This window comes from Procambarus clarkii, chromosome 57, assembly GCF_040958095.1.
Source record: "Procambarus clarkii isolate CNS0578487 chromosome 57, FALCON_Pclarkii_2.0, whole genome shotgun sequence".
Lineage (NCBI taxonomy): Eukaryota > Metazoa > Arthropoda > Malacostraca > Decapoda > Cambaridae > Procambarus > Procambarus clarkii.
The window spans coordinates 14,183,443-14,199,088 of NC_091206.1; the positions used below are offsets into that span (position 1 = coordinate 14,183,443).

General features: G+C 38.0%; 1 protein-coding gene across 6 annotated transcripts in view; it reads right to left on the reverse strand.

Moving 5' to 3' along the window:
- The window catches only part of Adar (Adenosine deaminase acting on RNA), a 153,900-nt gene that overhangs the window by 23,032 nt on the left and 115,222 nt on the right, over positions 1-15,646 (reverse strand). For 3 of the 6 annotated variants that reach the window (XM_069306307.1, XM_045725315.2, XM_045725316.2), the window contains exons 2-4: positions 7,223-7,366; positions 4,097-4,242; positions 643-843 (exon numbers count right to left, since the gene is read on the reverse strand). In XM_069306307.1, coding sequence (XP_069162408.1) covers positions 643-843; positions 4,097-4,242; positions 7,223-7,366 — 491 coding nt within the window. Of the gene's footprint in view, positions 1-642; positions 844-4,096; positions 4,243-7,222; positions 7,367-13,235; positions 13,425-14,158; positions 14,301-15,646 lie in introns of those variants that run through there. The other 3 variants (XM_045725313.2, XM_045725312.2, XM_045725314.2) reach the window with 3 other exon arrangements.

Below are 15,646 nucleotides of genomic sequence, written 5' to 3' on the forward strand. Positions count from 1 at the left end.
GCAAAGGCTTTCAAGTGCTGTGGGAGGGGGTGGGGAAAGAGTGCCATCTGTCTAGTTTGAACTCCTAACTCTAGAGGCAGATCAGATTATTGCTTAAAATAATACCAGGAATCTTTATCAAGTACTTTACATATTTAGAATTTTCTGTATATATCCTCAATCACTTTTGAGAAGTTTGAGCACCTGGCTGTGTATGTGTGTACATATGTCTGTGGATGTTTGTCAGAATTCTGCACAAACTCAAATTAAGAGGTCAAAAAAATGGTAAATAGCACAAGCGATTGCAGAGAAGAAAACAAAATGGCATGACCATTTTTGGAAATTAATGGTCGCAGGTGACCTAGTTCAGGCCAAGTATTTCTGCAAAGGTTGGAACCAATTACTGCTGACAAAACCCTGTTTATATATAAATTAGAAGTTTATTTTTTATTTTACATTTACACACACACACACACTGCTATTCTATTTACATCAATAAATCTATGTTTAATAGGCCAAATGAAATTATAATGCAAAACTTTTATACAAGATTTCAATTAAAGAATTTAAAATGAGGCAGCACAGTTATACACATGCATAAAAGACAAGTGAAAAGAATTTAAAATTAAATCCAAGTTGATACTTGGCATGTGTCACACTTACACCCACAGTTGAATTTGCCCCAAAACCTGCTTCCGATACATCACTAGTGAAGTCTTGCACTGCGGTAATATTTATTCCAAGAGCTTCAGCAGCATCCGAAGCATTGCGGAACTGAAGAAAAGACCTGAGAGCAGCTTCCGCTGCACAGTGTTTGGCTTGCTTCTTACTGCGCCCCGAACCACGGAAAACTTGCCCAGTGAGCTGGAAAGATGTGCATTTGTGAATATAATATGGCATTTCATGATAGTAAAATACTTAAATCTCATAACTACTTTACAACTTGTGTTATACTCATTTGCTCATAACTACTTATTTTAATGAAGATAAACTTTACATTTATGCAACTAGAAATCAAACTAGATATATTTTCACTTTTCACTTTTAGAAGTTCAAGATATGCATAACCTCAGGGTAGCAGGTCTCAGTGGTGTAATGATTACAAGACGCTATTACAAGTGTTAACACCATGTATGATTATTATTCCTTGGCATAGTTCTTGTAAACAAGACTTGATTGTTGCCGCCGAAGGCGACTAGTTTATTGTGAGGCTGTGATATGTCATACAACAAGGTAATTTCCACGCTGATTTTGGTGTCATCAGCAAAGAATTTACATAAAACTTTAGGTTGTGTTTTGGTAGGTAGGCCAATCAGATGTACTACATTATCTACAAGTGTAAGAGATGCCAGTTTGGAAAGAGGGTGTCCCTCTTTCGATGCCAAATCTCTTCTCTAGTTCTTCTATGTTGACTGGCCATCTTAATATATTTCTTATTTGCTCCGAAATGAAGAATTACATGATAAGTAAGCAAAAAGAATTGTCAGATTAATATGATTAATTACCTGTGCAGCAAATTAAAGGATCTCAAAATTTCAATTCCTGCAGTTTCATGAATTTGTGTTGTCCAGTGCCAACATTGTCTTGCAGTTCGATTTAATTAATAGCCAAGTTAGATATGCTGCAATCTACGCCTCAAAAACCCAAGTTATTTTCCATGAGATAACAGCTATGGAAAAATGATTCTACTATACATATTCACTCATTTAATAAATTGTTAAATATACATACATTTTCCCGATTATTATTAAATCGGTCAATCCATAGGCACTAATCTGTAAAATTCACATGACCTTATGAACACTACGGGGTCTACACGTTCCTAGAACCAGGGGTCTAGAATAAGAACGGTTGACCGATAAGATTCACCGATTTTTACTTGGCACTAAACTTTCATTAAAATACATTATGTTACAGTGCAACTCTGATTATCAGACAACATAAAAGGCTCAAATTTATAAACAAGGAAGTAACAGAATTAACTAAACCAATGATAAATAATTAAATAAAATATAAGTAGCAATCCCCCTTATGGTGGTGGATGATGAACTGCACGCGGGACTTGTGATCCTGTGGTCCTGGGTTCGATCCCAGGCGCCGGCGAGAAACAATGGGCAGAGTTTCTTTCACCCTATGCCCCTGTTACCTAGCAGTAAAATAGGTACCTGGGTGTTAGTCAGCTGTCACGGGCTGCTTCCTGGGGGGTGGAGGCCTGGTCGAGGACCGGGCCGCGGAGACACTAAAAAGCCCCGAAATCATCTCAAGATCGCCCACCTCCAGGCAGGCAAGAATTGCTACAAAGCCTCGAGAGACAACCCCTTTAACACAGCTGCTTGTACCGGACATTCTCTAATGGAGAATTTGGACCAAGACTGTTTGTAGATCCTGGTTTATATCAGAGGATTGCCAATTGGTGGAAATTTGCAAGGGTATGACACAACCAACTGAGCCTATCCCCCACTGATTTGAGCACAAGTTTCAACCTACCGGTCTTGTTCATTACCTATATTATCTGGCACTGAACCTACAACACCTGGACCTGTCTTCTTTAATGCTACTTAAGACATGCCTCCAAGAATCATCAACTAATTAAGATAAGTCTCTATAACTATATGTCAAGTATGTAGGATTAGTATTTAGAAATGATATCTTTATTTCCTGTGAAGAAACAGGATACTGCCACTAAAGTGGGAAAGACTTTGTGACAAGACATTTGTTTCTCATAGTCTTGTGGATTAAAAATGCATAATCTGAATCAATTTGAATAAATGGCTAGTGACTTATAGCAGCAGTTAATTATTTAGCTTTAGTTATGGGAGAACTTGCAGATTTTCTGGAGCTACACTCCCTACCAACTAACTGAATTTAGAGTCTATTCCAATCTCGTGTCACAATAGATTTCCATTCCTTACTACAAGACTTCTTTAAAAGGTAAGAGCTTAGAAGTTACGTAGTTTTAACTTTCATTAATAATTTACCAACTCTAAATTTTACAGAAATTAATTGTGAGGTCCCAAGAAGTTGTTAAATAAACTTCCAGTGGAGTTTTTCTTATGTCAGTAGTTTTAATACAGTAGTCCCTAAGTATAGGGTCAGGTGTTATTTGCCAGTTGAGCAAAGTATTTACAGAACTGCCTTGTCATACCCTCAGAGAATGTTGGCATTATCAAATTACCAATGATAATTCCAATTGTACCTTGCTACACACTACTTACTTGCATTTGGATATGTTTTATAGAATTAGATTTGAAATCAGTTGTGACCAACTTACTAGCTGCCTAGTGCATAATTTGATCAGCTTGATACCTGCTTGATGGGGTTCTGGGAGTTCTACTCCCCAAGCCCGGCCCGAGGCTAGACTCGACTTGTGAGGAGAGTTACTATGAGTTCATGACATATATTTGCCCTTTAATAATGTGCACGAGTACTTTTTCTGTGCTACAAGGTCCTGTCAATGCTTACTAAGGATTTTAATTATTTTTACCCGTCTTATTTCTTATCATTTAATGATAAGACTGCTACTAATGGTTAACTCCCCTTTATCTTAAAACTACCTATGCTCCTAGACTGTTCTTTGTAAAATGGTTAACAGCTAATCTACAACACACTACACCAAAATGGGAGAAGACCCCTACCCACTGGAGACTGAGGCAGTGATGTATCTTCACAAATTGTTTCACATGGTTAGATGCCAGTTTAGGGGTTTATGACAAGAGCTCTATGGCCCATACGCAAAGTGTTTTCTAGATATTACAGACAAAATTTTGGTAAACAAAACAAATACATGTATTGTATCTCATTGGATGAATACCTAATAATAAACAGAAGGTGAACACCAAATAAAGTCTAGTACTGTTACCAAGACTTCAAGCTAAACTACAGTTTCACAGCATACATTTAATAAGCTGTTCTTGGATTTTATCATGTCAATACAATTCTAAAACTTAAAGAGGTTACACAAGATTAAAGACTAACATAAAATATGCTCAACATGTTTCTGAAGCTTAACTATACATGAAAACTTAGTTCAAATTTGGCAGGACAATGAAATCAAATGTCCCACTATAATAAACTTTTAGTTTTATAGATTAGTAAAGGCCAACAGGATGTTGCTTACCTCTACAGATACTGTGAAGACAGGGGCATGGGATGGCCCTTCCATAGCCATAGTCTTGTACACTAGGCCAGGACGAAGTTCATTCAGAGTGCTAATTGGGTTCTTAGGTTGCGGTGGCCCTGTCTTTCGCCTTTTAGTAACAGGTTCTGAGTGAATACCAGGAAACATACAATCAATACATACAGAACTTTAATACATAAAGAAATATTTACTTACTAAGTAGCCTACAGTGACAGGAAGACAGCCATCCCAACTTTGTGTAGTACAGTACCAATATCATTAGAAAATAAGACAGAAATGAGGGTGTGTAAAGAGGTCCAAAAATTGGTAGGAGCAAATTTTTGCAGCCAAATAATAGGATACTAGGAAACCCAATACGTATATAAAGAGCAAACGAGTATGACCCCACCACCATGTTGTCATGATGCGATTCAATGAGAGCCAATATTCACTATTGTACATACAGAATTATGGCATATGAATAAGTCACCACTGTTATTATTAACGACAACATTTTCATAATTTTCCCTACTGTATTGCAAGAACTTCACTCACTATCAATGTTCTCTAGCATTACTATTGATAATGTTATAAATGCACTAGTAACCAAGTGTATTAATTTTACAAATTCAGACACCTGTGTGTCTGAATGATACATAGCCCCAGATGATACTCTGGGGGTTATGTAATGCTTTTGGTAGTAGTGTTGTGGTCACAAATGAAGTGTTAAGTCTGCAGATACAAACAATGGTCTCTTCCGTCATGTTAGGAACTTTAATCAATCTATTGGTCTTCTAAAATAATCTTTCCTGCCTCTACTCTTCATAACCCTCATCTTGTTGAATTGGCTCTGATACACAATGTACCCAACATGAACCTTAGTCTTTGCCTTGTTATGGTTGACTCTTCCCTTTCACCATACATACTTGAACGCTCTAACCTTCTTAACAAATGTGATCTGACTTAGCTTTGCCCCCTCTAGACTCTTTCCTTTCTGTCTATTACATTACTAGATTTATTCTCTCCACCATTTGGCCTGTTGCAGTTTTCTTTACTTTATTTTTTTACCCTCCATTGTCAAACTTTTTCTTATTTCCACTTTTTTCCAATTCTCCTCATTTCCTTCTAACCTTTCCTTTACTCTACCCGATTTTCCTACTTCTTACCTTTCATGCTTTACATTCATCTGACTTTATATCTCCCTACCTTATACTGCTTCCCTTTGCCATACACTATTACACAACCTCAATGGTCCAGGATAGGCCCAAACCAAATGTTTCTTCAATCTCAGACGTGTTGGTTTGGTATCAATAATTAGTTTCTGTTCAGAACTCAATCGTTAAGAGTTCTCAATTTAATTGAGAAAATCAGTAGGAGCAGCGAGGAGGATTCAAACCTATGCTCATGGTATTGCCAAGCAAACATCTTAGACCACTACATCACGACATGGTCAAAAGCATTGCAACCTGGGATCAACCGAATCCTCTAGGGTTCCCGAGTCTTGGGAGTACCCAGAGCATAGGTTTGAATAATCCTAATGGCTCCTACTTATTTTCTCATCGATACATCATGTTAATGTGATTTTTTTGTGCAGTGCTATAGTTATTAATGGTAAATATGCAATAAGCAGGGTTTTTCTTATTAGAACTTTAATAAAAATTATGAACAAATCAACAAGAAAATGACAAATCAAATTAAAAACAATTTTTTTTTTAATTTATTTGCAATACTATAATACATCAAATTCCCTGGCGAGTGTACTGTACTTATTCCTTGCATGTTAAAGATAATGAAAGTATAAACTATGTGGTATGTTATCTCACACTCACCCATTATGTTCTTGATTGCCCACTGATTAATGTGTACAGTATATAGAAAAAATTAAGATAAGGACTATTTACAATGGAAAGGAATGGATATCGTATTCACAAAGGATAAGGAATGTGTCACAACAGAAAGATTGATATTGTGGAGAGAGAGAGAGAAAGAGAAATTTGCACCAAGATTGTAACCGTTTGTTGAATTGTCTGAATGTCTATTGCAATTATGTCTATGTACTTAGTCATAACAGTATTTGTGTGTGCATTTGGTATCATAATGAATGTGTACAGGAAGAAATGAATATGTTTATCAACCAGAATGTTCAGCATTATGTTTATTGTTTGCGATTTGTGTATATAGGAACATGGTGTACTGAACAGAGTGAGAATAGCTCAAGGTACAGTACCTCGTTCCTTTGTATTTATACCTCAATAAACGTATTTCAATTTCAATATTCATTGTATTTATGGTGTTACGTGTGGTATTCAGTTACTTGGACAAGAGACATCACACATCAATTTTTTTCCCCACAGTGAAAACAAAACTGAACGGTAACAGCACAAAGAGCATGTGATTTTCTTACTAGACGTAAAAAAAAAAAAAATCAAATTGGGTTATTTAATTCACACTTAATTTGCATTCTAAGTGATCCTTTGGACTTTATATAGTTCCAGATATACTTATCTAAAGGTTGGTAACTTCTCATGATTTCACACAATTGTTCAAGATCATTTTCACCTAGCAAATTCGGGTTTCCCATCATCGAGTCTGCCCTGACAAAGTGATACATACCAGTACTGTACTGTATATATAAGCTTTACTACACACCTAATGTGTTTACTTTCTACATTCCCAATCTGGTCATCCATAAACAGTTGCAATAAGGAAGTATTACACCCGTATCAATACCCACATTATTATTTAATCTTACATTCAGGTTAGCTCATTCTCGCATGGAGCATAAATAATCCCAGAACTTTGAGTATACGGTTCCCCATATTGGTGGTGGTGGCAGTGATGGTAGGACAGTAATTGTATATGAAGTGCTTGCCCAGTGGTATCTATGGGAAGAGAGATCTAGCTTCAGATCCCCCCCCCACCTCCTAGCCATTATATCTGGTATATTTATACATCCTGACATTCCAATGCTGTCATACTTTCTTTCGAAATTGTGAATGGTGGTCATTTCCACTTCAATATAGTTACGGTACTGTATTGGCAAGATTATCAACACGCATTACAAAATTCATTCATGAACTCATTCATTTGCCCAATTTTGAGTTAACAAAGTCTACCAACACTCACCACCTTGAGAATCTGTGACCTCTACGTTGTTGGAAGCGCTACGTTTGAGCGCTGAACCTCTGTCTTCTTCGCCATTTTCTTGCCCTGTCATCACACCTCCCACTCCATCTCTATGTCCATTCTGATGCCCAACATCACCATTTCCTAGGGAAAAATATCATCACTAGTCTTCCAAATTTATCAAAACAATAATTTTGTTCAACCAGATGAATAATGCACATGAACCTATATAAATATATATCACAATCTCAACAATAGAGGCTGAATCAATATATCCTAAGAGAATATTGGTGGAGTTCCACTTCCATTCTCAATTGAACTATTATTCTAAGACTCATGCAATTTAAAAGCGAAATTAACTCTTAAGCTGCGGCATTCCCACACACACACACACACAAGGTCTTCGTGTGTTTAAATATATAGACAGTTTCTTTCAAAGTGAAACTTATGAAATGAATAGAAAATAAATTATCCTTACCAGTTGGGTCTGGTATGTTCAAATGATGTACTGAGAAGCAGAACACAGAGCATTTTTATGAATGCTGTAACATTATAAAATCCTTTTTGTACAGTATACAAAAATGTTCATTCATGTTTGAATGTTCAGAACAGACGTGTTAAAGAAATTGTTAGAATTTTGTATTACTACAGCATTTATGTAAAAAAAAAAATATCAGTTATCCATGATGTTAAGATGTTATCTTTCTTCGATAAAGCACAGTAGCCCAAGATACAGTACCACTTGACTGTAGGTAACATTTCGTTAGCCGCCTGCTATACACAGGCCATCACGAGGGAAATCACTTTAAAGCATGTACGAATAAGTCAACATTTTTTGCCTGGCATGCCTTGGACACAATGAAACTTAAGGGTTAAATGTAAAATTACCCCTCAAAATACAGTACTGTATTTCTAAAGAAAACAATTCCCTGCAAGCCCAAAGCAATTTGGGCCTTTACCAACTCAAAATGAAAACTGACCGGATAATTTTGCTTTAAATACTGTATACTAAATGGCTTGCCAAAAGCTCAAACTTTCACATGGCGCTATATCCATCTACAAATATAATTAAAAAACCAGGATTGAAGCAAAATTAATTAAAATGAATACCATTCATTTTTGACACCATGGGCAAATTTCACCAAGGAAAATTTTAATTGATCACAAGATGGACGACTACCAGGAGAAACTATCCGTAAAGAATTTCACCCTTATTACCAGCGGCGTCTCAAGATCCAGTCCCAAAAATTTTGTTTTTTTTCTCCAAGATGGGGCCATGACTCCAAAATTGTGTAAATGACAAGGCCCATTAACTTCCCCCACAAGTCTGAACTATAGCCCTGCATCCTAATCAAATCTGCCCACCACTCAATAGGCCACACACTTATTTGGTGATCACAGCAAGTAAATCCAGCGCGTTAAATATTTTGCAACCCAAGATTTGGTAGATCGAAATTGCACTGCACATCATTAAATGAACAAAACAGAAAAAAAAAAGAGTCAGCACTGGTCTAGTATTCACAATGCCATGCTGAGCAGCAGATTTAGAAGCTGCTAGATTCTATTTTATTTACACTCTTTATAATGTACAATATTATTGTACTGATTATACAGCAATTCAAAAGTACCATGCAGTACTGTAACTTTCTGGAATTCACTACAATACTTTTATTACAACAATATTTACATTTTTAACTCGATTTTAAACAACGGCGATTTTTTATTATAGTAATTCGAGGACATTGCTTCACTGTGGTTTTGTTAGGATTTTAATGGTGTATGAGAATTGTGGAAATTTTATCTCAAAACTGTACTGTTGTCAGAGGAACAGGAATATTTCCCAGGAAATACAGCCTAAGACATCTTTTACCTTGAGATTATCTAGAGATGATTTCGGGGCTTAGCGTCCCCGAGGCCCAGTCCTCGACCAGACCTCCTTTTTATTACACACCCCCAGGAAGCAGCCCCTAGCAGTTCTAACTACAAGTACCTATTTACTGCTAGGTAACAGGGGCATCAGAGTGAAAGAAACTGCACATTTGTTTCCGCCTACACTGGGGATCGAATCCGGAACCTCAGGACTACGAATCCGAAGTTCTGTCCACTCAGCTGTCAGGCCATCACAATGAGTTACCCCACTTCCAACTTGCACTTTTAAATACCCTATTAAGGTTACACAGACCTTAGTACTATATTTATGACTAATATCATCCGCTTGTTTTAGAATTCATGGTAAATTATTAGTTTTGGGAGGTCTTAAAAACAGGCCCTAATTATTCCAATGTTCAGTGGTCATTTACTTGGGAAAAGATCTGATATTATGGGACATGTAGTAGAGTGGTTAGTACTCTTCTGTGGTACAGTATTTTCATAATGTTTGGTGGATTCCCCCTTCCCTTGTCCATTGACTAGAAGAAACCAAACACCAATTTTTAGCGACTGATTCCTTGGGAACAACTTACCATTATTGTGATATTAATTTGCAGATTAGCTTGGTATGTTAAACATACAGCAGAAGTATTTTAAAATGATTCAGAGATGCCACTTTTATTTGATTTAGTTCTTCAGACACCCTTTATTATCCATAATGCACCTTCCTAGATATCTACCCCAGGTCATCCTACAGTTTAAAAACTGTATATTTCCCTAAAAATACTAGACCTAATTAAATCTTTCATATTTCAATACAGTACCTTGTGAGTACAGTACTGTATATTCAAAAAGTTCCTGGCATTTTTGTGGTTTTGATCTATGTACTGATACAGGTGCCATGGGGTTTGCCTCCGATACCCAGGGGTCTGCAACTTTGAACTATACCGCACTGGGGATTATCAAAATGTCAAAAACCACATCAGGTTGAAGTGGTTGCCATGGTAAGTTCATGTGACTAAACCAATCACCACTAGCTACATGTACATGGTCAATCTTAAACAACCACCACATTTGAGAAAATTCACGTGACAAATTGGCCAATGGCCATTATACGAGATGCTATATTCAAGGACTTCATTTGTGCTCGGTGTGGGATGGACTGCCACTCTCGGATTGGCCTCATCAGTCACACCAGACGCTGCACTAGGATCAACAACTAAGGCGCAACTCTATAGTCTCCCGAGACTGAAGGATGCCTACCATATTCAGTCAAGACCGAAGGATATTCTCATTGGGAGGGCAGAATTCGCTCTCAAAAACACACACATTAGTCTCTCTTAAGCTGCAAGAACAGGGCATGAATACCGTACCTGTATGGGGTTCTGGGTACTCAATATTGCTACAGGACAAGTAAAGATAGGTTTTTAAATGATGAAAGACTGACAGATGAAGTTCAATGCTAATGATGTTAATAAACAGATACAAGGTAAACAATATTGAAATGTCTAAACCTGATGGTGAAAAAGATTTGTCATGATCAATAGGGATCTGAAGACAAAAAAATCAATGTACTGTACAGATATAAGAAGTAGTTTTCTACCCGTCATATCTAAAGTATTAGCAATACAACATCTGTCAATCTTCAGATTTATCTTAACCTTGTTAGGCCCCGATTTAAATTATGCAATTTAGCTTTGCCAATGCACTGGACAAATTCATTGTAATGTGTAAAAGAATGACAGTTAAAAACCAAGAATTAGAAAACCTCCCATAAGAGAGACATTAAGAAATCTTAACTTACATTCTCTTGAAAGGAAGAGTAAAGGACATAATTAAAGTATGGTACGATATATAAATGAATGAAAGGGAATATCAAGTGATAAAAACATAAGGATAATATTGAACAGAAAAAAGATAGAAATTGGACATGTCTAGACTTGGGAAAAACCTGGGTAAATACTGGTTTTGTAATAGAGTTGTTGAATTATTAATTGATAATATAATTGGTGTGGGATTGCTGGATTGTTTGAAGCAAAGGTTTGAGAAATATGAGTGAGTTTGGTTACATGTAATAGGAGACAACTCGCATAGGGTCTTCTACATTTTCAGTAGAAGATTAGAAGTTAAAATTATTAGGCAAGGTCTAGGCAGTAACTTTCTTGAACTGTGTAAATAATGCCAGTTACTAGTAATAATAATATGCTTGATTTTTACATTAGCTAAATTAACTTCTGGTGTTAAAAGTAAGGAAGCAGGGAACATACTACTATTATTATGTTAAAAATTTAGTATGTATTAGTATAACCAAAACAGGACTCAGGAGAGCTACACTAACAGACTTGCAAAAAAGCAACAACAAATGCAGTGTGAGTGAGCTTAGGTTAACCAACATTATTCTGTATCCAATTAGCTGTGCACTATGCCCAAGGACCAGAACCGAGTCACTTGATATAGAAGTTTACACATAGAATTTATGACCAAACCTAATCCATGATATAACTACGTTAGTTGTGCAAGATGCTTAAAAGCTAGTGAGGGTATATAAAATCTATGCAATTTTAATGTACACCCTAAGAAACATGAAAAAAAAAAGCATTTTACAGTACCCAAATCTACATAAGAGCTACCATTTCTAGTGGCCTTAACAGTAACAAACCTAGCAGGATGCCAAAGGTCTCAAATTATTCCTAAGGATTTTTTCCAGCTGAATTTTAAACCTGAGTCTATAGCCAACATATCCACAACCAATAACTGGTTGTTGAGGAAAATTCTCAGCCCAGGAACTGTAATCAGTTGGGTTATTCAGTACAAATCATTTACTGCCCACACAGTCAGACAAGTAATTCAACTATTGGGATCACCTCAATGACTCAAAAGTCATCGAGTTATTTATACCACAATTTATAACATTGTGATTCGAACAAATGTCATCAGCGAAGCACTTGTCCCGGAAGTGTTCGGATATTATCAGTTGCGAGAAGTGTGAAAACCGCTTCCTATTCATAAACAAGAGGTTTTGGTGGCTAGGTTAAGAAGCATTTGACTTTGTTTAAGAGGACAGGCTGCACTGTGTAAACATTAAAGTTCCACAACTCTTCAACCCTACTCACAGATGCAAGAGGTATCACTAACAAAAGATACTTTGTTAGTATCACTAACAAACTTCTAGTGATACTAGAAGTATCACTAGCTTCAAAGGTGAAGCTTCCCAGAGAGTTCCTGGACCAACCTGGTTTTCAAGATCATGTGGAGCTGCAGGCTAACAAGATAAATACCTCTCACAGACCATACAATTACCAGGCAAGACTGGCCCCAAGCCAGGCTGCAGCAGAAAAAAACAATAAATTTGTATATGTAATCAATGTTTAACCAAGAACACAAGCCACCAAATATTACGAGTGTAAACTTGGGACATCTTGCCCACGAGGGGAGTGGGTAAAGATACCAAACATTACACCAAAGAGTACTGTATCCACCCATTAGGTGAAAGGTTCTCTAGGTTCACAATGTTAATGTGATTCAACATATATAGCATCCATTACAATAATATTCAATCTAGGTGGTACACCAATGGATTGGCACTCCCTCTAATATTGTAAACTCTCCCCCCCCCCCCCATGAGACCTACCAGGTTATGTACTGTACGCAAATACTGTACCTTATGTACCGTACCTTGGTTCCCTGCTGCTAGCCCTACTGTCTGTGACAAAGCCTGTTATACTTATCGATGTCCCTCCCCACCACCACCTCCCCTTCTGAGGCCCACGAGTAACTTTCTACAGGATGCAACACGGGACGAGTTGCCCAATTCCCGTCCACCTATTTGTTGCCGGGTGAAATGGCACAGGTGAAAGGCAAAAAGTTCCCAAACGTCTCCTTCCTGCGCGGGAATCGAACCTAGCGAGTCGTGGCTGCGTTACTATCGCCAAGTAGGCGAGCGAGTAGCGTCATAATCCCTCTTTTAACACCAGAAATTCATTTCTTTTCCAGTGGTGGCGAGCCCTGGCCCCCTGAATAAGAAGAAGAAGGTGTACAGTGGTGTGGCGAGGCATGAAAGTGTATGTGTGGGTGGTGGTGGCGTCGGCCAGGCCGCCCACAGCCATTTGCCCCACACACACAAGTCAGTCAGCCTTTCACTCACCTGCATCACCAGCCGTCTCTCGCTTAATAGTCTCTACCCCTGCATCTTCATCGTCTACCAGCATGGGCTCCTCTTTCGTATAGTCAGTCTCCATACTTGAGGACACGGGCGCAGACAATTGCCAAAAAACACAAAATTTCGCCGCGCCTGGCCTGGGACTCGAGTATGGCGGCCAACAACTTGTAAACAAAATCTATACGTCGAGGTGCGCGTGCGTGGCCCGCCTGCCGCACGCTGCCACTAAATCATCATATTACCCTTTATTTATCCCTATAACCACTAGTATCTCCTATATAAATTCATCTATGTGATGTACGATACACGGTAGCTGTGCTTGCTGAGCTAGATTTATCCTAGGATATACAGGGACTATGTTACTATGTAAGATAAAGAAGGGGGCAATATAGGAATTGGTATCTAGGGTATCCTGGGGCATTCAGACGCCATCATCTTATCATGTTTTTTTTTTAGTATCTTATCACACATATATACGCATTTAAGAAACTGAAGAATTGCTAGGGTTAATTGCGTATGTTTCTCTGTTATATATGTTCTTACCTGCCTGCTGTGCTAAGGAATTCAAGCTTGAGTGCTCTTATGTACAAGTTCTTTGTTACACAGATCGAGATAAGACCTCCGCCATTTAAAAATTCCCACTTGTATGATAGCTAAATTCTAAACATATATAAATATGGTGAGTACGATATACAATAGACGGGAGACATCTCCCGTCACGCAGGGTGCAGTCGCACACTCCACTGATCTCCAGTATCATCTATTGATACTGGTAATAACTCAAAAGGGCCACCACTTACGGGCTATTCATGCCCGTGCCACCTTTTGGGTGGCTTAATCTTCATCAATCAATCAATCAATCAATCGATAAACAATACAATGATAAAAGTATGCAAATGGTTACACACTCGCCATACGCCTCGCGAGCGACGTGGTGCTGGAGTCCACGCGAGGAGGATCATTGACCATCCGCCAATCCATAACTGTGCCCACTGGATGGGGGCCGTGTGCAGGACAAACATATCAATTGTGACACACTAGCTCTCCACATATGTCAGTTGCTTAATTTAGAAACTGTACTTGTGGTCGGTTTCGAACCCATTGAATGATATAACGATGTGTATTGAATTTTGTTACTAGCTCATCAAGATTGTGTTAACTTGCTTAGCTAAATGAATTGTCGGGTTCAGTCCCTGAACCCATTACGTGCCTCTGGGTATGGGGTGCATAATAACTGAACTAAACTAACTAAAAACTTAATTGTTCCGACGTAATTGTTCAATTAGTTAGTTTAGTTAATTTATTATGCACCCCATGCCCATCTTGTGGGCGGTAGTGGAAAGGGTTACAGAGGCACATAATGGGCTCAGGGACTGAACCCCACAATTCATTTAGCTAAGCAAGTTACAATCTTGATGAGCTAGTTACAAAATTCAATATAAGTCGTCACATCTTTTTACAGTTAAAAATCCCCAATATACCAATTGGTATTTTTCTATACTATTTTAATATTCACAATAGCTTTTGTAGCCGTTAAATCATCAGGTATTGGCAGTTACTTTTTTTTATCTTAATTTATTATGGAACACAGATCGAGCCTATCAACCTTTTAATTATGAGACGTATATGTAACACTGGACCGTTTGCTGTTGTGGAGGAAAGTATATAGATTGTTATTGTTTTAGATTTAGCTACTCAGAACGAAGTGGCCATGTAGCACGTTGTTGTTGTTGTTATAGATTCAGCTACTCGTAACAAGTTCCAAGTAGCACGGGCTATGGTGAGCCCGTAACTTACCTGGCACGAGGAGCGTGCTACATCAAGTAGACGTGATGTAGCACGGCTATGAGCGGGGTATATAGATATTATCACTCTCACCCCCTCGAAAAGGCCATAGCGGTGAGCAAGGGAACCATAAATGCGGAACTGGCAAGATGGTATAACAATGTGTATGTCCCGCTGGTGAAGTATTTAATGGTACAACATGCACAGGTGAGGAGCACAGGTCGCCATGGTTATACAGCTTGTTACACACACAGATCACACTAACGTGATGCATCAAATGAACAAATCCACAAGGGCCGTGACGAGGATTCGAACCTGCGTCCGGGAGCAACCCAGACGCAGGTTCGAATCCTCGTCACGGCCCTTGTGGATTTGTTCATTTTATACAGCTTGTGTTCGTTTATGTGCACATGCGTGTTTAGCTTCTTTGTTTCTCATGCAAGTCTTTGATATCACCATCATTGTAGACTACCAATTAGTCTTATTCGATTCATCTATATTGCAATATAAACTATCGTCTAGAATATGACATTAATTCATGCCTTCACAGCAGAAAAAGAATTACACCCCCCATGCCCTATATACTGTGAAAAGTTTTGTTTGTATTATTA